General features: G+C 44.9%; 7 protein-coding genes across 7 annotated transcripts; 4 read left to right on the forward strand and 3 right to left on the reverse strand. All coding sequences in view use genetic code 12, as the record gives it.

Moving 5' to 3' along the window:
• Positions 1 to 1226: 1226 nt before the first annotated feature.
• On the forward strand, positions 1227 to 3356 carry CJI96_0004208 (RNA-processing protein PTA1; the record flags this gene model as incomplete). Its single annotated transcript, XM_029037437.2, has 1 exon — positions 1227 to 3356. The coding sequence occupies one exon, from the start codon at positions 1227 to 1229 to the stop codon at positions 3354 to 3356; it is 2130 nt and encodes a 709-aa protein (XP_028888493.2).
• Positions 3357 to 3890: 534 nt separating this feature from the next.
• KCH1 (Kch1p) lies at positions 3891 to 5309 on the forward strand (the record flags this gene model as incomplete). Its single annotated transcript, XM_029037438.2, has 1 exon — positions 3891 to 5309. The coding sequence occupies one exon, from the start codon at positions 3891 to 3893 to the stop codon at positions 5307 to 5309; it is 1419 nt and encodes a 472-aa protein (XP_028888494.2).
• Positions 5310 to 5443: 134 nt separating this feature from the next.
• Positions 5444 to 5760, reverse strand: CJI96_0004210 (uncharacterized protein; the record flags this gene model as incomplete). The annotated part of the gene is made up of 2 exons (XM_029037439.1): positions 5444 to 5684; positions 5741 to 5760. The coding sequence occupies 2 exons, from the start codon at positions 5758 to 5760 to the stop codon at positions 5444 to 5446; spliced, it is 261 nt and encodes an 86-aa protein (XP_028888495.1).
• A 693-nt stretch (positions 5761 to 6453) lies between these two features.
• On the reverse strand, positions 6454 to 8064 carry UTP18 (Utp18p; the record flags this gene model as incomplete). The annotated part of the gene is made up of 1 exon (XM_029037440.2): positions 6454 to 8064. The coding sequence occupies one exon, from the start codon at positions 8062 to 8064 to the stop codon at positions 6454 to 6456; it is 1611 nt and encodes a 536-aa protein (XP_028888496.2).
• A 247-nt stretch (positions 8065 to 8311) lies between these two features.
• Positions 8312 to 11278, reverse strand: CJI96_0004212 (Ran GTPase-binding protein LOS1; the record flags this gene model as incomplete). Its single annotated transcript, XM_029037441.2, has 1 exon — positions 8312 to 11278. One exon carries the CDS (start codon positions 11276 to 11278, stop codon positions 8312 to 8314), a length of 2967 nt encoding a protein of 988 aa, XP_028888497.2.
• A 4441-nt stretch (positions 11279 to 15719) lies between these two features.
• On the forward strand, positions 15720 to 16913 carry CJI96_0004213 (decapping nuclease; the record flags this gene model as incomplete). Its single annotated transcript, XM_029033878.2, has 1 exon — positions 15720 to 16913. One exon carries the CDS (start codon positions 15720 to 15722, stop codon positions 16911 to 16913), a length of 1194 nt encoding a protein of 397 aa, XP_028891441.2.
• Positions 16914 to 19404: 2491 nt separating this feature from the next.
• CAT1 (catalase A) lies at positions 19405 to 20865 on the forward strand (the record flags this gene model as incomplete). The annotated part of the gene is made up of 1 exon (XM_029033877.2): positions 19405 to 20865. One exon carries the CDS (start codon positions 19405 to 19407, stop codon positions 20863 to 20865), a length of 1461 nt encoding a protein of 486 aa, XP_028891440.1.
• Between the last annotated feature and the right edge of the window lie 280 nt (positions 20866 to 21145).

Here is a 21145-nt window from a genome sequence, read left to right on the forward strand (position 1 = left end):
GGCGCCGGAGCCCTTATCAAACGCCCCAAAGCTTGGGCCAGTCGCACTGAAAAGTGAAGAAGAGCAAAAGTGGAAGAAGGTAACATGAACAAATCTGGACTTTATTGAGAATGTTCACTTACATAACTCAGGGTTTTTTAGTAATACGCCTATGTCGTGTTTTTATTGTTTTCGCTGAATATGCCTCGAGACTCGTATTTTTGCGCCAGCCGTGCTTCGGTTGCGCTACCCTTTTCGCAGCCATTTCGCCTAGGGCTATGGCAACAAACGAGGGTTACGGAAAGAAAAATGCTCTTAGGATTAGTTGAAGATTTTTGGTCCCTGTTTTGTGTGGGGCACTAACAGGCATTTTTGAGCCCTGTTTCTTGGTGAAGATCCCATAAATCCATCAATGGGTCACTTAGTGTACTAGATTTTGAGAGGAGCGCAAGATCTAGGTTTATATGGGTGCCGTTCCAAAAACAACACCAGATCGTTCCAAACGGCTCCTTAAGTGGCACCGGTAACGACGGCCATATAAAAGGTTGATATACAATACATTGGTGCTGGATCTCCCATGGCTCTGGGAAACGAACAATGGAGAATGATTGAGGCTACTTGATTGGTCGAAAATGTACTGCTTTGTACAAATCGAAGAACTGTCATGATTTCCTTTTCTACTGAAGGAATAAATGGACCTTTTCGTAGCGGGATTGGCATGCTTGTCTTATGTAGAGACACATTTTTCGAATCCGAAAGTATCGTGCTAAGCAAACTTTTCGCAGATTCCCGTTTACCATGTGTCTTTTATGCGCTGTGGCAGATTTCGCAACCAGTTCTCTATATCAGCGGCTCACCTCAAAACTTACTTAACACAGAGACTCAAGAGACTACTCATAATCTCCCTTGATATTCATGAACGCATGTCATACGTTTAACTGGCTTGATATTAAAATGCCTTCTTTTTATGCCCTCGGTGCGGTACTGTCATCTCAACACTTGCCTCCGTGAAACCCACAATAAAATTTGTGGCAAAGATTTAGGGAATTCCTGAAATTGCCTTTCAATCATTGATCGCCTTTCAATTCATACTTGTAGATTGAGCAAACTGATAGAGTTGTTTGCCTCTTCCCGCCTTTCTCTGTCGATTCACGTGACCATATATCACGCGCTCGCCATACAATTTATTTTCCTACTTTTCATTGTCAACACCCCAGCCAACCTTCACCCCATCAAAACCCTTCGAAATGGCAGAAGAAGTGGGTGCCATCGTCGCCCAGTTGGACCAGGCACGTGAGCTTGCGTTCTCAAACACAGAAATGTTCCCGCAAGTGGTGAAACAGATCCTCAATTTGGTTAACCACCCATCCATTGAGATTCAAAGATGGTGTGGGCTCTTTTTGAAAAAAGCATTCACCTCAGAGCCCAAGGAGGTGCCCAAAGGAGTCATTATAGACCTTGCCATCGACGCGCTTGTGCCTGCAAAGACATTGGCTCAGACCAAAGACCTTGAGGTGTTCAAAGCTGTGATAGACTTAAGTATAATTTTATACAAGCTAGTATTTTCTTATGTTGCAGACAACGATGGCAGCCATGCGATCTGGGATAGTCTCCGAAATTTGAAGAACGACCTCATAACAAAGTTTGATCTGCAATTCCCCTTTGAACCTTCTTACGATAAGGAGCATGATCAAGTGAGAAACTTAGACGCTAAGCTAGAGCTTTTGAAGTTTCTCTTCACCGTGATTGACTACCAGCTGCGGTCGCTGTCGACCAGATTCTACTCGTTGGCTCGGGTCAATCCACAGCATACCCTTATAAAACAAGGTCCCATGGAGGCTGAAGCATTGGCACTTCTAGAAAAAGTGCTAGCACCCATTCAGGACGAGATCTTAGTCACTCCTCTTGTGACAGCCGTTATGAATCACTTGGCCGTTGTAGTCCGCAGAAAGCGTCAATTCCTTGATCGCGTCATCCCCGTGCTTGAATCGTTTGAATCCAACCTGAAACTCCAATCAAATTATGAATCATTGGAGGCGTTCAAGTTGTCAAAGAAATACTGTGACAGAACCTTGCGCTGCTTACTCAATTACATGAGCAAGTCCCAGATAATTCCTCCGGCGTATCAAAATGCGGTCAATAGAAAAATTGCTACACTTACTTCGAGAGGGGATGATATAAGGAAAAAGAATATCTTAGAAGCATCTCCTGACGACACGAATATCAAGAAACGTAAGTATGAGGGCTTCGAAAACCCGCTGAAGAAAATCAAGACTCTCGACTACAAGCATCTATACGGTTTGACCGACGTGAACAGTGACTTGAACAACTTTGACCTATCCACACTCCCACAGCACATTTTGGTGTCTATGGCACTTACTGCTTTACAACGTGCCGACGTTAAGAGACTCGCTGCTGCTTTGGAGATTGTCAGCAGTCGATACAGTGAAGTGGTGAAGGGCATGTCTCAAGTAAAAAGTGAAGCAGCAACCGGAGACGATGAAGAAGACGATGATGATGCAGCTGAAAACTTCACATCTGAAACTACATACACTGTACCGCCACCCAAGTCACTCTCATTTCAAGAAAAGAAAGAGCATGTCAAGATGATCGTGGACAATTTCTTTGGCCTCTCCGAAAAAAATGATTCACAAGAGATCGTGAAGAAACAGGACAATGGTTCCGTCAGCAAGGAGCTTACGAAAGTTGCCGTCAAGACGTGGAACCGTGACTCGTGGCTCCTACTTCTCACTAGATTGGCTACAAGAGGCATGTATACGATAGACGGCGATGAGTCCCTGCGAGATGTGGCTCAGAATGAGCAATTGAGCGACATCATCAGGCAGGCGCTCTTTGACTACTTCTTGGCCAATATACACGAGAGAGTCGACACTACAATTGAATGGCTCAACGAGGAGTGGTACAGTGAAAAAGTAACAAACGAGGAGAAGCTTCGCGATGAGATAAGAGAAAAGTGGCAGCAAAAGTATGAAAGTGATCCTAATAGCGTCGACGACATGGAACGAAAAATAGAGCAGGAGGTGGCTTCTACTCCGGTGGACACCCCACGCTACAACAAGTGGTGCCAGAAAGTGCTCGACGCCATGATCCCCTTTTTGGAGCCCACGGACCGGAAAATCTTCTTGCGTATGATCAGTGACTTGCCCTATCTCAATGAGAAAATGCTTAGCGGCGTCAAGTCGTTGTGTGCCGATCCAGCCAGGTCGAAGCTAGGGTTTTTGGCGCTTCAGTTCTTGGTGATGTACAGACCACCCATCAAGGAGGCTTGCTTCAATGTGCTACGCGAACTCCAGAGCAGCGACCAAGAGGATTTGAAAGAAGAGGCGTCTAAGCTTTTAACCAAATATGGTCAGTAATTGTGTTTGGGTATGTTGGTGGAATGTAATGGGCTCATTCCCGTGGTACATTTGCAACACAGCCGCGACTGTAACAGATACCCATTATGCAGATATTTTCCCTAATGGTGTGTTGACGAGGTACCAATTGAGAGCTAGAGGTGGATATTAAAGAGGTCGGTGAAATGAGAAACATCAATTTTTTCAAAAAAAAAATTTTGGCTACTCCTAAGATCTGGGTCCTGGCTGCCACTTGTTTCCTCGACACGTCCGAAGGCACGCACTAAAAACCGTTCACATTGTTACACCAAAAATAGCGCGCATCTAGGCGACTACTAGCCAGCCCTGCGACATAAAGGGTGAAAATCTAGTCTTATCTTGAATTCTGGCCCCGAGGCGATATTGCTACCACCTTTCTTTACAGCTTCTCACTTGTTTCATTCCTTTTATAACAAAGTTGTTCGTCCCGTGGTGCTGTCTTACTCCCATCTCCCCATCTTTACCATCTTCAAGCACGAAAGCCGTTTTGGGTAGCCGAGTGTGCCATCGTTAGCTATGCCCTTCAATACCCAAAACCAACTTAAAGATGTCGATGCATCCACCTTCGATATCGTCAAGGTTGAAGCGTTCCACAACACCAGGCTCGGAACGGTGCTTGCGTACATATGGCAATGGTTCCAGCTAATACTCATGCTTGCCATTTTGGCTGCTGATACCTACACCTGCGTCAACATATTGGTGTTTAATAGATGGTCGAGCGGGGAGTATCAAGTGTACGAGTACAAGGTTGCCAAGTGGATATTCACAGGCTGTATTTTGTTCAGATACGCCTTGATGATCTACCACCTTGCGTGGGGCATCTATATCTACAGAACGAAAAACATTGCTCTAGCATACTTGAACAATGTGGCCAAGCTCATGTACAGACTACGTCATTACGACTACCACTGTTTGTTTCATGAAATTGAGCAGGAAGGTTTCTTCGACTGGGCGTGTTTCTTGGTGTACGAAGAAATTGACAATGCCTTGGAGATCCTTGTGGCTGATTTGCCCAGACAGGTGGTGAATATCCTCACGTTGCGCTACTATGCTACTGGAGGTGACCAAAACAACGACATATTAGAAAACATCAGAGCAATTGCCACCACCAACGTTCGTCTCTCGGTGATTCTCTCCCTTCAGTTGGCTTCGGTAGCGCTCTTTGCATTTTTCTTCTTCAAATTCTTGTTGGGAATGCTTCTCTATATCCCCATCAGGGTGAAGGTGTCTCATAAGGGATTCAAGCTGTTGAAGCTGTACTGCTACGATAATGTCAACGATAAGGTGCGTGCACTCGTGACAAGAAACCACAAGTCGAGAAAGCAAATTCTCGAGGAAGGCATAATGGATTTGGAGGAGATTCGCGAGAACCCTCTCCTTGGGTCAGAGTCGCTGTTGGATTTGTTGACCAAGGAAATGAGTCTGTCATTTGTTTCTCATCATCACACGGCTGCAACTCTGGCAAGTCTACGAAAGCCTGCTCCTCTAGCGTATACATCAACAGCATTTGCATCAAGTAAACCAGAGGAGCCCTACAGGGACGTATCGGGGAACCCATTTGCAGATTCCTACGCAAGTCTTCATAATAAAACGTCTACGAGAAACCTCTGCCCGAATGAGCTGTTCACAAACCCATTTGGAGATTCCGTGGTTTCTGTACCGCTTGCCACATATCCACGAGCAAGAAATGGGTCAGCCTCGTCGCTAACGGAAATGCCATATCCGTCCAGGAGGCCACCTCCACGCCTGGAACAATCTGCTGCCTCGCTTCAAACAATGGAGGCGGCCCCTCTTACCAAGGACGACAGTTTCCAGGAGTTGTACGAGTCACGGGGGTCAAGCTTGTCGTCGACGCCCAGTCAGGAAAAGCCCTCGCACACCCCTTACCCTGTGAGAGGCGTTTCCATGTATGGCGCCGAGGATCTCGACAAATGATTCACGACACAGAATAGCATCTACAATAGATAGTCATAATAAACCGACCTTAACCTATGTACATGGTGGAGCTCTAGGCAACACAAATTTACTCCAGGCGCCTTGGGGGCACCCTGCTTTCACTAGTAGCTGACTCACTTCAGCTCGTACTCTTTCTTCAACTTGGCCAACTCCTCGTCCGAGATCGGTGGGATAGGAATATCAGCGAAGTCATCCTGGTTGAGAACCCTCCACGTGTAAGCGTAGACGCCCAAAGGAATAGCACCCACGATGCCCAAGGCAAAGAGGTTCTTCCAGAAGTAGGGTTTTCTCACTCTGTAAAGAGCCGGCGTCATCTGGTGGGTGACAGGGTCTCTGTAACGGTCATGGCCTTTTCTGGAGTGTTAGTAAGCAGATTTTAAGCTATTTATATTGTATAGGCTGTAACATACGGTGCACCGATAACTGGCATGATAAAGAGTAGTTGGTTCTTGAATGTTGATAGGTAAGAGCATTTTCGCGGTGTAGGAAGGTGGGGTGAGGAAGGAAAGGGAGCACGCTTGTGGAATATTTGGGGAAAACAGAGGGGTTACTTTGGTAAAACTCGGTTTGTTTTGTCTTTGTGTGGCTTGAATAACAATGAATCGTTTTTTGGATACTCCGTATCGTCATTTGTACCTCTGTGTGGCTATTTCCAGAGCTATTTGTAAGTTTCGGTGAGAATAACGCCTTCGGCTGCAAAATGAAAAAATGCCTCTGTGCAACAGAGACTATAAATATGATTATTTCAGGTATGAAGCTAGAAATCGAAGCGATCAGTTCTTTTTTGCGTAAGATGAAATAAAGGTGGACGTGAAGTTGAAAATCGGGATGGTGTTCTTGATTTATACTGGTTGCAATCTAAGCAGTACAGAGAAAGAAGCCCAATGAATATCTTTCATAAAAGGCTCATTTAGATTGTAATCAATGACAATATAATGCCTGGGTGCATCTGAAGTCAATCTGAGTCCTTTGCAACCGTTGAATCAAATTACATAACATAACCTTATTGAAACGATAAGCTCGATGCCTACAACTGAACGAGATTTTCGTCTATATTATGAATCAAATGTCCATCTTGCTCGCGTTCGGCTCGATAGTCAGTAATTTATGCGATGTAAAAATGCTAATAGTGGTTTAATCTCCAAAGGGTGATTTTGCCAGCGTCATTGGCAATGGCCAACATTTGGCTGTTTGGTGAGAATTGAACACAAGTCACACGGCCCAACGGCGTGTTTCCCGTGGGCCAGTTGGCAAATACCGTACCCAGAGGCATATGTACAAGTTTCAAGGCGTCCTTTTTCTGCTTCGACGCAACACATAGGATCTGGCCGTCAGGAGAGAACTTGGCCTCAAACACCTGCGTTACCAAGTTGCCCACACTACGGAACGGCTTAGGATTTTGACCCCTAGATAGCGTGTTGAAGGTGGTGCGGTCAAAGAGGTTCACCATACCGCTTTTAGTGCCAATAGCCAACCAGCGGTCAGCAGGACCTCCAAGGGCAATTTTCGTCACCGCCACGGCGCTGGTATCGCTCCAGCGGTTAACAATGTCGACATCAGGAGAGTTGAGAGCAAATTCCCATACATCTCCGGCAAAGTTGGCAACAATAAGCGTTCTTTCGTCCTTGGTAAACTCAAAATCAGCAACATAGCCGTCGACTTTGTATGCTCTGAAAAGCTGGGTTGTTCTGCTATTTAGGAGGTTCACGTAACCGTTGGAACCAAGCAACGCCACGAATGTTCCCCTAGGACTCATCTTGAAATACTCAAATGACCGTTGAGTTTCTTCTTGGCCGTACATTCTCAGCACTTTCTCCACGGCCTCGGTGGTAGTGTCCCATCTGCTCATGTACCGTCTTCTACCTGAGGCGTACACAAGAGTAGACGTTGGATCAGGAGAAAATTGACAGCTTCTGATTGGCACATCTTTGAAATAAGTGGACGACACGAGTTTATTGGTTCGGCCGTCGATGTTGAATATACGAAGCGTTTTGTCCATGCCACCCGTGAGTAAAAGTGGATGCAGCGGGTGAAAGCTCATCGCCATGACGGGGCCCTGAGCCTTGCGAGCGATGTTTGCATCTTTGAGTCTCAGAATCAGAATCTTCGTTGGTGTTAAAAGCGCTGTCTTCAGTTTCACGTACTTAGCATTGGAACTTAGAAGCTGCGCCAACCCCCTGATGTTCTTGCCCACATCTCCGGTCGAGTCGTCATCCTCGTCCAAAGCTTCGTCATCGCTATCGCCTTCGCCTTTAAGAGTTGCCTCATCGGCCCAGCTCGGTCTGGGATATATTCTTTCGAACTGCGCCCTGAGTCTCGCCACGTACGCCGGCGCCAGTAGCGCTGTTTCGACATACAGCTGTCTAAGCTTTTTCAGCCTGTCGCTGATAACGGAAATCGTGTGCTTTTCGTCGTCTGAGTCGTGCCACACTTCTTCTTCCTCTTCATCATCCACGTCCATCCCATCTTCGTCTTTGACCTGCGCCTCGAAAACTGTTCCTTCGTCACCACCATCGTCAATAAAAAACATGTCGTCATCATCGAACTGTTCTTCTTCACTACCACTTTCTTGGACATCACTCTCTCCGGCCTCTTGTTCATCTTCAGACGAATCGTAGAGATTTTCGATCTTTCGAAGGTTGGCCTCGAACCCGGCGTTGTCGCCAAAGACAAGCTTTTCTAGTTCCAACTCTTCTTCATCCTTTGGCCTGGCGCCTACCAAAGTGTCGGGCATATTATGGGGATCTTTGGTGAATGTACGGGATTGGTGTGGTAGAGTTATGCGATATGCGATGCCTTTTTTAGTGATGAGCGCACTACACAGGACACAGCGGCTGCTACTACTCCTACTACTACTACTACTACTACTACTACTACTACTACTACTACTACTACTACTACTACTACCACAGATACTACTACAACAATAAAGTACTCACCGTTTCTTCGCCCCTCGTAGATTCTTTTATATACATCGATGCTTATTTTTTAAATTCGCTCAAGAAAGTCACGTAATATTTCTTGAACAGTTTTGTATCCAACTCGACCAACTTTTGGCCGAAGTCGTTGGTGATATCCTGCGACAACCCTACATTTACCAAGTAATTGACGAGAAAATTGACGAATTCACCTTGTTGCAGGCGATTCTGGTACGTCTTGAGAAGCAACGAAAGATCCTGGCCCAAGTTGCGGAACAGAGCGTCTTTCAAGTCGAAGCTGGCGTTAGCGAAGGGCATCTCGAAGCACAACTTCAACGTGCTTTCCATCAAGTACTCGTCAATACCTTCGATAGGTGCAAGGGTTGCACTGAGTTTATCTTTTGAGTCGGTTATCTTGCCGTTGTTACATCCAAGAACCGCAATGACGTTGCTGAACTGAACAATCGCCAGTTTGGCTGTTGGGATATCCGCAAAGTCTTGCGAATAATCTATAATTGACGACACAATCTGTGGGAAGATGGGTTTGTTGGTCTCAGTTAGCAATAACGAGAACTGGTTATTGATCACCACAATGCTGATAAAGTTGAGAAATGATTTCTTCAATTGGTACTTGTCTCTTGTGATGTGGGGGTTATTTTCCTCGTCAGCTGCTAGAAGTTCAAAGACCTTGCGTAACATTGGAGTGACCAAGTCGTTTAAGAGTTGGAACATATCATCATTGCTTTTGAATTGATGCACTATCTGTCCGACAAAACTCAAGAAGTCCGAAAGCTCGTTTAACTTTAACTTAGGTGACGCCAAAATTAACGATACTAATTTACTCAAGTGATTGCTGCTTTGCACATCCAAGATAGGCATCAAGCGAGCAAATGCAAAACGAGCAGCATCCCTCACATTCTCGGACTTGTTGAAGTTTTCGAGAGTGATCAATACCACCTGTGCAGCATCTGCAACCTTGGAAACCACCTTTGAGTCATGCTTGGCTGCAGTAGACTTGCCCGGTGCTTGAGTGTCGAGACCACGAGTAATAGTCGCAATCGCCATTAACAGGTGATGGGCTTGCAAAGCAATGAGTGGGTTGACATCTTTGTCATCTCTCGATACGCAGGTTTCCAAACTGCTGAAGAGCGGATTGAAGAGGATGTCAATGGATCTCGAGGTTGTTTCTGGGGAATCTACCATTGCAATTAGTACTCCGAGTGCTTCAAATAAATATAATTGGCTGTTGAAATTTCCATTTTCCACAAGATCGTCATCCTCGTCCCTTGTGGGAAGTTCGGCTTTGATGACTAGCAAAGGTTGAAACTTTACCAATAGATTTTCCAAGAAGTAGTCATTCAATTTTGGCTTGGTGATATTCACAAAGCGGAAAAAAAGGTACCATGTTCTCAAACGAACGCTTTCGACGGAGTTGAACAAGCCAAATTCTGAGAAGAGCTCTAAAATCTTAATGACGAGCTCGTCCATGCTGGTATTCGTGGTATTATTGAAACTTTTAGTAGAAAAATGACGAATAATTAATTCGAAAAATGCTAAATGATTTTTAGGATGATTGATGGAGGAAAAATTATTGATGATCTTGATGAGAAAGCTTTGCACCTCCTGGTATGGCTTAGATGTGGTGATCTCATTTTTCGGGAAGTTGACGAGATTGTTTTTCAATGAGTCTCCAAAGTTGCTTAACTCGTATAAACCTAGCTCCACGGTCGTCCAGTTCTTTCCAGTGGAGCCAAAGATTGAGCTTTCGATGATCATTGGCATCATCTCAAGATATACTTGAGGGCATAGTATGGCAATGGTATCTTGCAAAGTCTTCAACTTGGACCTTATGTCTGAAAACTGCTCATCATCGTCAAATGGGTCGGCCTCTTCGTCGAATTTCATCTTCAAGATGATCTTCCTGAGCAAAGTTGATAGTAAGTCAAATGAATTCAAAGGAGAATATTTTTTAGCAAGAACCAAGTATGCTTGAATGAAGGGAAAGACCTGTTGAGAGACGTCATCATACTCATGACCCAAAAATTCAAGGATCGTTGGCCATAATTTGAGGAAATGAGCGTTCACATCGTTGAGTAAAGAGCCATCGTTTTCCAAAGTTATGGCGAGTTCCAAGCCGATCTGATTAGCCAACTTGGCCAAGTTTTCGATGAAATCCAAATCATCATCCTTCAACGAGCCGATTACTGAAGTAAGGTCAAGAATATTAATCAATTCTAGTTTACTTGAAGGCTTCATTTTTTTGGAAAGGATCTCGATCAAGGTTACACAAGATTGGATGCGTAGTTGAGTCAGCAGCTTGAGAAACTCATAAATGATGCCGATAAATCCATTCTGAATGAAGTATGTAATCTCCATCCAGTTGACATAGGACCCTACTACCTTCAAGGCGTTATCAAGAAGGGTAGTATCTTTCACTGTGGTTAAGATAGTTTTCCACGACTCAATCAACTGAGGCATATCACGCTCACGGATTAAATCCTTAAGGGCGTTTGAACGCTCATGTGCTTCTTTGGAGCGGGAAATGTGCTTGTCACCAATGTGGAAATGGATAGAGATGAGTATTCTCAAATAGTAATCAATGCTTAAGAGGTTTGACGTCTGGATAAGCAACAATAGCGACTTGATGAAGTCTGCGTTGATTTGCGAGTACACCAAGCAAAAAAGCTTGCCGAATAAGTCACTAAGCTTGTTCTTCAAGTGGATTTGGTCATGGTGATCGGCGCTGATTAGCAGGTTCAAGTACTTAAACATACTGCTGTTCAACTCAAACAACTGCTGCTCGCCAAGCTTCTCTGTGTTTTCCTCAATCACTTGCAAGATGAAAAACTTGAGCCCGTCATTCAAGTAAATGCCCTTTTCGGGATCGGATAACAATAGATCAAAGCATGTTCTGTAGCCTTGCTCGGTCGACTTGATCTCGTTGATGAAAGTGAGAGCCTGGTTCTTTAGACTTGGGTCTGCTGTACCGCTTAGAGCAATATCAACTGCCTGTTGAATTTGCTGATCCATCGAAATCTAGATCAGTACGATGGTCGAAATTTAAGCTTTTGATTTAAACGGTTCTATCTATAAAGGATTCCAAACGGCGGTGGATTGGAGAATTAATTAAGAAAATGGTTGAATGTGGGATCTGAGATTCGCCTTTGTGAAAGATCTAGGTTCTGAGTCTGTATGGATTCCAAGGAAGAGTTGACAGAAAAAATTTAGCGATCTCACTCTGGCAAAAAGGTCACGTGATCCACATTAGAGTAATCTCTTCAAGGAGGTTTAAATGAACATAAGAGCCTTAATTCGACATCATCCTTAAGAACTTTGAATTCTTCTTCTTCTAATTTGCTACGATTTGTCCATCGATGCCATCGATGCTTTTTATGTCTAAATGTATTCACGTGACCATAAATCAGCACTCAAAATGCATGCGACCTGTTTTTCCGAACCCAGTGGGGGCCGCACAAACAGGCGAAAAAAATTATTTACCGTTAGTGTTCACAAGACTACTGAGTATGTAGGAATTCAATCTGTGGGTGCAAAAGTGTGAACGAAACGAGATGCAAGGTTGATCTGAAAAGAGAGGATGTTTTTTCAAGAGATATTTTTGATACTCTTTCAAATGAATTTTCCTTTTTGCTTTACAATGTATTATCTTTTCGTGTGGTTGTCTCAGAACCTGTTGACCACCCCATGTTCGGCTGGATCGGGTTGAAAAATGGGAAATTGAAGAATCTGTTGAGGCAGGTTGGATACGATAGTAAAACAATCCAAAGAACCAATCAGCTGGTTCTGACGACCCCACTTTTATTGGTTCACCTACAGATCTCATGGCACTGCTTCGTAGACTTCGGGCTTTGTGAATTGCTGGTGAGGATTTTGTGATGTTAAATTTGAAACTCTCATTTATTGGCAAGAGAATTTTTGGTGACATCGTTACACACTCTATCCTTTTCATTGAGGTAATCATTGCACAGATGTATTCTCTGTAGGTGTTTGATAAACGTATCGTTCCAAGGTGACCAATGGGATCTCAGCTTGCAACGTTTTGAACTTGGGCGATACTGAGGCTCAGATGAATAGGAATTTATTTTTGACATAACAGCTAATTCGAGTTGAGCGACTACATTCGAACACGATTTTGATAAATGGTATTGCTTTTTTAGAATGGGCGAGCAAAAAACATATGTCGTCATCTCGACCTGTCGAATCGCTTTCTTTTAAAATAAAAGGGATAGTCTTCTTCTTTTTTTTTGTTTTCACTTTTTGAGGTTGGGGAATTCAATACGTTGTCGATGGATTTGTGAGCACCAATCAGTGAATTATGCGGTATGCCCCCGTGCTTAAATCAGGAAAGGCAAGCAAAATAAGCTTTAAGTAATAAAATCTCCTTCGATACTGGCACCAAAGGGCCTTGCTTGATCATAATTTGATATTCAAAACTGGCTTTTTATATTGGTCTAGGGTCGATGTCGAAATAGGCCAACCTTACCCGCCGCATACGACAAACCCGCCCGCTCACCCACGTTTGCGTGATTTACTTGGTTTAAATTACAGCTGTCCCTACATTGTTAAAACTGTTCACCTGCTTCCCAAAAATGAACAGTTGCTACTCTGCTGTGTTTGTTTCTTAGCAGATACCCATTGGGGTTGAGAAATAAAAACTCCAACCATTATTAATAAGACTCCGCAAGGAGGTAGTTGAATGATAGGTCTAACAAATAAATCCGATATGCATACAGAAGGAATAACAACATGACGCTTTCGAATTTACGACAAGACTAGAGTGGCTTATTGAATGCTAAAGCGCTGATATGACCGATACCTTGTGTCGGCTACTTGCTCTTGATTACTCCAAGGTATTAAGTGGCCATTTGCTCTCTGCCCTTGACAAGTTTTTTCCACTGTATTACTTCTGCAACGTGGGTCACGTCCAGACTGTTGATACTTGTGGAGGTGTAATGATTCCCGGGTTCCCCTTTACTATGGAAGTTCAGTTGTTTCAACTCATTTTGATCGGATCCTGATCAATCATCTTCGTGGGCATATCCCATATTGAGCCAAGGATTCTGCTCGATTGGCATGGTAAGAGAGAAGAGTAAATTTTCTTGCTCGACGTTTTGAGGAGTCTATTGTTGGGGGTTCAAAGTTTACGAAAGAGTGAGAACGGAAACGAGAAAAGAAAGGAGTATTGAGCTAAGAGAAAAAGCGCCTGCGAGGACACCCAAGAAGAAACGCTCACTTGTTGTGATTAAAGAACTCGCTTTTGACTCTTCAGAAGAACAGAATAGTGATAGAACGTTTCGGTCCAAACGGATATTGAGGCAAACCAGACTATTTTTCTGTAGATCCAAACCTCTGTTATGCCAATGAAGAAGTCTAATGGGGGTATAGAATAAGTAGATTTCAAAATTTTAAGAGACAGCCATTGGCTTCACTGATCTTATCCGTATTTTCAGAAACCTCTGTATCGAATAGCGGAAAATATGCGAGCAAGGATTTGAACTTTGTTTTAAAAGCGCTGGGCGCTAAGGAGTTTTGATGCTACTTGTTTCGCTATGGCAGCTTAATAGCAAGCTTTCTTCGCCAATACGAAATGCAAATTCAGAGCTGATGAAGTTCGGTTAATCTTCAAGAAAGTAGAAAAATATTCAAAAAAAAAAAAAAAAAGGCAACACGAATCCCGCCGTGCAGCAAATTGATGCCGTTCTACGTTCTATCGGCCCCACGCGGAATTTCAAAATCGATCTTCAAGAATATTTAGTGGAAATGGCGAATATGGTGAAGAATAGGGAAGATTGTAAGTCGGTGACATGATGATACGAGAAAGGGATCTTTCTTTTACACCAAATATTTAGATCATCTAGTTGAAGTTCACGTTGACATTCTCAAATCCATTTCACCAAACGGCACTCCCTTTTAGAGCCAGCAGACTTTTAGCCTCGTTATGATATGCAAAGAGAGGAATGAAAACAAAAAAAAAAAAAAAAAAGATTTCTTTTTCAATGTTTCAGGTCACTACTGGAGCATTCAGGCAGATTCTGCGCGGCAGTTACGACGCAAATTAAAATTGGGTGGAACTAATCCAGCGCCGAGACACATACCAGCTTATAAAACGCAACAGGGTTTATAGCCTTTTGTGCTATCGAACGAGGGCTGTGCTCAGAGCTTGAAAGACGCCAGTAATGACATAGGGTGCACGAGCATTTAAAGCATCAACGCCAGATTCAAGCACAGAAGCATAGACCGCTATGCATCAAAGAAAGACTGGGCAACGAGTAAGCTGCTCTGCCTAAGGGGAACCTGGTGATGGCTGAGTAACGATCATGTATCACGTTCATGTTAAATTTTTATGTAGAGCTTAGGAGGGGAGCTTGCTGGAGGGACCCTTACTTTAGATCTAAGGATTCAACGTTTGCATTTATTTTGTTGGAATTTGGACGTAAAAAAATCAGTAATGTTGGAGAGATTTTTTGACCAGGTAGAGCTTTTTTTTGGGGGAACTACATCTCGTAAACTACAAAAGTTTTGTTTGCGATATTACGAATTAGGCACTGTAAACACCAAGTTCATATCAACGATAACCCGTCGGCCATAGAGGACACGAATAGGATTTCTCTATTCCTGTAGGTTCAATATCCCACGGTACAGATACGTTTTGTCGTTTGCGAGTCCTTTGGTATAGGAAAAAAAAAGTGCTCCAGTTCCTCGGACTTGCTAATCATACAAGTCTCGCCTGACATTAACTTCCCGGCCTGAATTATTCGAAGCGTCAAAAGATCGCCCAGAGAAGAATTTATATGCACCGGCCAAAACGCTGATCGTTTCCCCCCACAAAGAGGATGGTATCCATGTAATGGCGAGTAGACCTATCCAAGGAGCGGCTGGCCCACCAAAGGTACAGCGGGCAGAGAGCAACTTGTCTTTGTGATGTGTTTCAGCCATCAAAATGTGCCTCCCCACCCTGCAACTGAACGTACTACGATACGCCTTTCCCTTTCCGCAGAAATTGCCGCGACTAACTCCACCAGATCGATGCTTGAGCACGAGCATAAAACATACCGTGGACAGAGACTTCTGTAATGGTCGAACCGCTGTGTTTGAGGGAATTTTGTGGTTCGAAAATTGGGCTTTACTGACACTTGCAGCCAGCCCCAGGCCAGCACCTGCAAGCTATTGTGAAACTAATTTCACTCTTACGCAAAGCCCTTCAATGACACCATATAGCGTTGGAGGTACGAGAAAAGGGTAAAGGTTTTGTAAAAGGGACAGTACAAAAGAAAGAAGGCTTTGCCGACTAAGACAGCATGTCGGTAGAAAACGTTCTCGACCAACTCTCAAGCTTAAATCGCCATCTAATGCATTTTAGGGAGGAGCAAAAAAAAGCGAGCTGCAAGATACACATTTGCGAAACATCATCGCACGAACTGCTGCTGATAGTGCTCATCCAACTACAGCTACAATGATCAAAACATTCAAGCTCAATTCGCGCTCAGAGACGCTGTCGCTAAAACTTCCAAAAGAGGTTTTTTCATTTTCTAGAGATTTGGACGGAGAATGGCACACGGACGACGCCAAAGCGAAAGAGGAGGCGCTTTCTTACTACTACTTCCCAGACTCGTACATAGATAGGAACTACAACCTTGGGGACGGCTTCAACAAGTTCAAAAAGATTCCTGAAGCAGAAAATGTGCCGAATTTTGCCTCTTTCCTCAAAGCCATCAAGGAGCACGAGCAGCAGCTGGGAAAAAAGATCAAAGTGGATATCGTCACATTTCGAGGCGTGATGACAAAGTTGTTGACACTTCCCTACGATACAAAAACACCAATTCACTTGTATGTGATTGCCTTTGACGGCCAACTTTTCATCACCCCCGACTCGGAGTATGAGTTGAAGCAGCGTGCAGCGGAAGATGAACAGTTGAAGGCGTCTGACCCTGAAAAATACCAATACAGCAAGACTTGCGAATATACGGGGTACAAGTTTGAGGCATTGACAACGTTGCCAAAGCCCTGGGCGCAATGTTCTCGAGGGTTGATTGAGAAGAGAGCGAAGAAGACCGTCAATAACTACGAACAGTATATCAGCGTGGTGAGGACGGGAATAGGGAAAGTGAAGACATTATTGGCAGGAGAGGTGGATTGTGCATGGGACTACATTCCTAGTGAAGAAAACGGAGCTTCCAAAAACGATATATTAAAGCACTATGTGGAGTTGAAGACTTCGATGGTGGTGGATCAGCCGCATAAAGCAGTGAACTTTGAAAGAAAGCTTTTCAAAACCTGGGCCCAGTGCTTTTTACTAGGTATTCCTCGCGTCGTGTACGGATTCAGAGACCAGAAGCACTTGTTGAAGAACGTCGAGATATACAATACCGAAGAAATACCGTTGTTGCTCAAAAATAGCGAGTACCCTCGTGGAGGCGTGCAGAAGTTTCATTGTGTGGATGCCATCAAATGGTACGGAGCAGTCTTAGAGTGGATCACGCAGAATGTGGATGCCAATGATGAGCTGAAAGCGTACAAAATCATCTATGACTCAGGGTCTAGAACATTTTCGTTGAATGAGTGCATGGGTGACGAGAATAAGCGATTGAGAAACGGAGAGATATTGACTGAAGAGTTTAAATCATGGAGAGAGCAATTGAGGGGATAGTTGGTGGTATACTCATAGCAGAGGAGGGGAATTCCACCGTTGATTAACATTGCCATTAGAAAAGAGTGTTTTCTGTATGTCACGAAGGTACTGTTGAAGCAATAAGTGCGAAGAAAATGAAATGGAATTGTTGGGTACTTTGCCATCCAAATCAACGCCTTGATAACGAGTCAAGATTCGGTTCCAAAGATGTAAATGCGGTAACAACATAGATCATCGAGTTAGGTATGCTAACTCGATTCGTTCTAGACTACTTGACATGGATTCATGAGATTATGAATCAATGTATGTCTTGGTGTAAAAGAGAGACGATACATTGTGAACTACCTTAATAGAGAGTTGGTTATGGAATCTGCCTGAGCTCTTGTATGGTACAACAAGTGATAACTATAGGTGTCTTAAAAAATCTCATCGAGAGTTCTATCAAAGACTGGACCATAGACAATTTCATAAAGTCTCCTTATAAATTACACTCGTTCACATCCAGCCGTCAGAATGCATGGCTGTCACTAATGACATTCTTGATCTTTAGGTTAGCTTGAAGGATTAAAAAAACCTAGCTTTCCCAATCGTATAACATAGACTACCTGACTCCGAAGGAAGGTCTCGAACGCAATCATAAGCTTGTTGAGTACGAATCTCCTTTTGGTGGAAGTAACCCTCGATCATTATTTCATGGGTAGGGGAAATTGCCTTGACCACGTGGCAATCAACATTCATGAAACCCAAAAGCAGGCAAGACCTTCTAGAAAGCCGAGAGGCTCATATAGGGTGATCCATCAGCTGTGCTTTTTCGCAACAAATGGTATTCCTCCACCCCAAACAGCAAGCAACAGTCAACTCGATTCAGACCCAGACAACATCAGAGTAACGGGCAACTCACAGGAAACCACTGAAAAACCTAGCATAAAAAAGCTCGCCTTGAATCACTAGCACTTCACCGGCACCGGTGCTGTCGGACAACACCAAACACCTCCGAAGTCCGAACCCATGACACAAAAAAATCAACAACCAACGGGTTTCCGACACCAAACGGCGGGCGAAGGATCTTCACGCCAGCAAGCGTCGCCGACGTCGCAAGTGTCCCTGCAAAAACAACCGCCCAACAACCGTTTCGCAGCCATTAGCGACAAGCGCAATTCTAGCACCTGAGCAGAGAACGCTCAGCAAAGCGGGAGATGGCCACCAGGCATGATTGTGAGAAAAACACGAGGGAACGGAAAGGATAACAAGAGAAGCAGGGTAAAGAAAATTGTGTCAATTGCACCTGGGCCTGCTCGACAAGTATCAGCGACTGAGCAGCAACTACTCATACAGTAAAGCCCAGGCTTGGCCTCCTCATGCCTGAAATTGTCCACGCTACAAATCCCAAGGTATGTCTATGATGGACACACCGGCTTAACGTAAGCTTACTGAGGCAAAACAGCCAGACTTCACCTGTAAGAAGCTGTTTGTCAGACAACGCTGGACGCAGAAATCTGACCTGACACTGGGCCCAGCGGCAGTAACCACTGCAGCGCCACGGTAATCACCGGTGCTTCATTGGCTGCAACAAACGCAGAAACTCCTAACGGTCGAAGTCAGTCAGGGCACATTTTGAAGAGGCCGCTACGATGTTGATCTAGAAACTACGCTCTATCAAGTAGAAGAATAATAAAAAAAAAAAAAAACCAAAAGAACAAGAATGTCTAACGCTTTTTAGTGCTTCTTTTAGTGCTTCCTCGGTATGCTCGCTTAGGTACTGGAGCACGTCAACGCAGGCAGCGTAACACAGTCGAGTTCGACTTCAAGTTCGACTTCTCTGACTCTGGCAGACCTGATCTCTTCAAATCATTGTCTTCTCCGCCCTATTGAGCCCTTTTTACACCAGGCAATCAAAATTGCTTTTCTGGCGTTTTTTCACTCTGACAAGCGAAGCTTACCTTATTTGCACCCATCTGGGTGTGAGGGGACTCGGACATATCGCACTTAGCTGGCCCACCTCGAGCTCGCCCTCTATCGCTGTGTCAGCTGGCGTGGGTGCGAATTACCGCGGGGAGGGAAAAAGCCAGGGGAAGTAGTCGACCAGGAGCGGGATCCAAGAAACCAAAAATCCAATGGACGTGAAAATGTTACCATTCGAATTGGCATGGCCACTTTCAGCGGTAGAATTTTTTTTTTGGGGAAATTTTACCCTAGTTTTGGCCCTGTTCATTCTCCTTTCACCCTTCCCACCTCAATTGTTCCCTGGATAACCTCGCCCACATGTCTTACCAAACGCTCCCTTCTCATTGGCTCCAGCGCGCTTACTAACCTACCCCAGTCTGGCTTGGGCCACGGCTCATTGTTGCTGGCGTGCGTCTGTGTGCAGGCCACCGGGCCCTTTGGTAATCCTTGCGGCTTGCGTCTCCCTTCCCCATGTCTCACGGTCATGGGTATATAAAGGCTGCCGGCTCCCCCAATCAAGAATTTTTCTTTTTCATCACAATACAGACTATCAGTACATTCAATCATGGCTCCTCCAACTTACACCAACTCCCAGGGTTGTCCTATCCCTGAGCCTTTTGCTACCCAGAGAGTCGGCCAGCACGGTCCTTTGCTCTTGCAAGACTTCAACCTCATTGACTCTCTTGCTCACTTTGACAGAGAGAGAATTCCAGAGAGAGTTGTCCACGCCAAGGGCTCTGGTGCCTACGGTGTCTTTGAGGTGACTGACGACATCACCGACATCTGTTCCTCCAAGATGTTCGAGCACGTTGGTAAGAAGACCAGAACCTTCACTAGATTCTCCACCGTCGGTGGTGAGTCTGGTTCTGCCGACACCGCCAGAGACCCAAGAGGCTTCTCCACCAAGTTCTACACCGAGGAAGGTAACTTGGACTGGGTGTACAACAACACCCCTGTTTTCTTCATCAGAGACCCATCCAAATTCCCTCACTTTATCCACACCCAGAAGAGAAACCCAGAGACCAACTTGAAGGACGCCAACATGTTCTGGGACTACTTGTGTAACAACCCAGAGTCGATCCACCAAGTTGTCATCTTGTTCTCCGACCGTGGTACCCCTGCCTCTTACAGAGAGATGAACGGTTACTCCGGCCACACTTACAAGTGGTCTACAAAGGACGGCAACTGGCATTACGTCCAGGTGCACATGATCTCTGACCAGGGCAACAAGGGCTTGACCAACGAAGAGGCTACCGAATTGGCTGGTACCAACCCAGACCACGCCCAGGAGGACTTGTTCAAGAACATTGCCAAGGGCAACTTCCCATCGTGGACCTGTTACATCCAGACCATGACCCCTGAGCAGGCCAAGCAGGCTCCATTCTCTGTCTTCGACTTGACCAAGGTCTGGCCACACAAGGACTACCCAATGAGAAGATTTGGTAAGTTGACTTTGAACGAGAACCCTAAGAACTACTTCGCTGAGGTTGAGCAGGCTGCTTTCTCTCCTTCCCACACTGTGCCATACCAGGAGGCCTCTGCCGACCCTGTGTTGCAGTCGAGATTGTTCTCTTACCCAGACACTCACAGACACAGATTGGGTACCAACTACTCCCAGATCCCAGTCAACTGTCCTGTTGCTTCTCAGGTGTACGCTCCTCACATCAGAAACGGTGCTATGACTGTGAACGGCAACTTGGGTTCCACTCCTAACTACGTGTCTTCCTTCAACCCAATGCAGTTCCGTGAGTTCTCTCAGCAGCAAGACCAGGAGGTCTGGACCGGTGCCGCTTGTCCATTCCACTGGAAGGCCACCGATGCTGAGTACACCCAGGCTACTGCTTTGTACCACGTGTTGGCTAAATACCCTAACCAGCAGAGAAACTTGGCCCACAACGTTGCTGTGCACGCTGCTGGTGCCGACCCAAGTGTCCAGGACCGTGTGTTCGAGTTGTTCACCAGAGTGCACCCAGACCTTGGAGCCGCCATCAAGAAGGAGGTTTTGGAGCTCTCTCCACGTAAGTAAGCAGCTACAAGCCTACGTGATGTAAGTATGTTTACAAATGCATGAAATTTAGGAATGGATTGTAGTTTTTCAGTTTGATGGCCATTCATGGATGTAGTTTTTTTCATTACGCTAGTACCGAATAAGGAATGCGGGGAAGCCGATTCTTATCACATGGACGATAAGCGGATAAGCCAACCGCGTCTGTGGCGCACACAAGCCTGTGGGAGTGTATACAAGCCCCTGGATTATTCAAGTCGAATCGAACGTTCTGATTGGCTGAAGCTTATGTCCCCAAGTT

Source organism: Candidozyma auris, chromosome 4, assembly GCF_003013715.1.
Source record: "Candidozyma auris chromosome 4, complete sequence".
Lineage (NCBI taxonomy): Eukaryota > Fungi > Ascomycota > Pichiomycetes > Serinales > Metschnikowiaceae > Candidozyma > Candidozyma auris.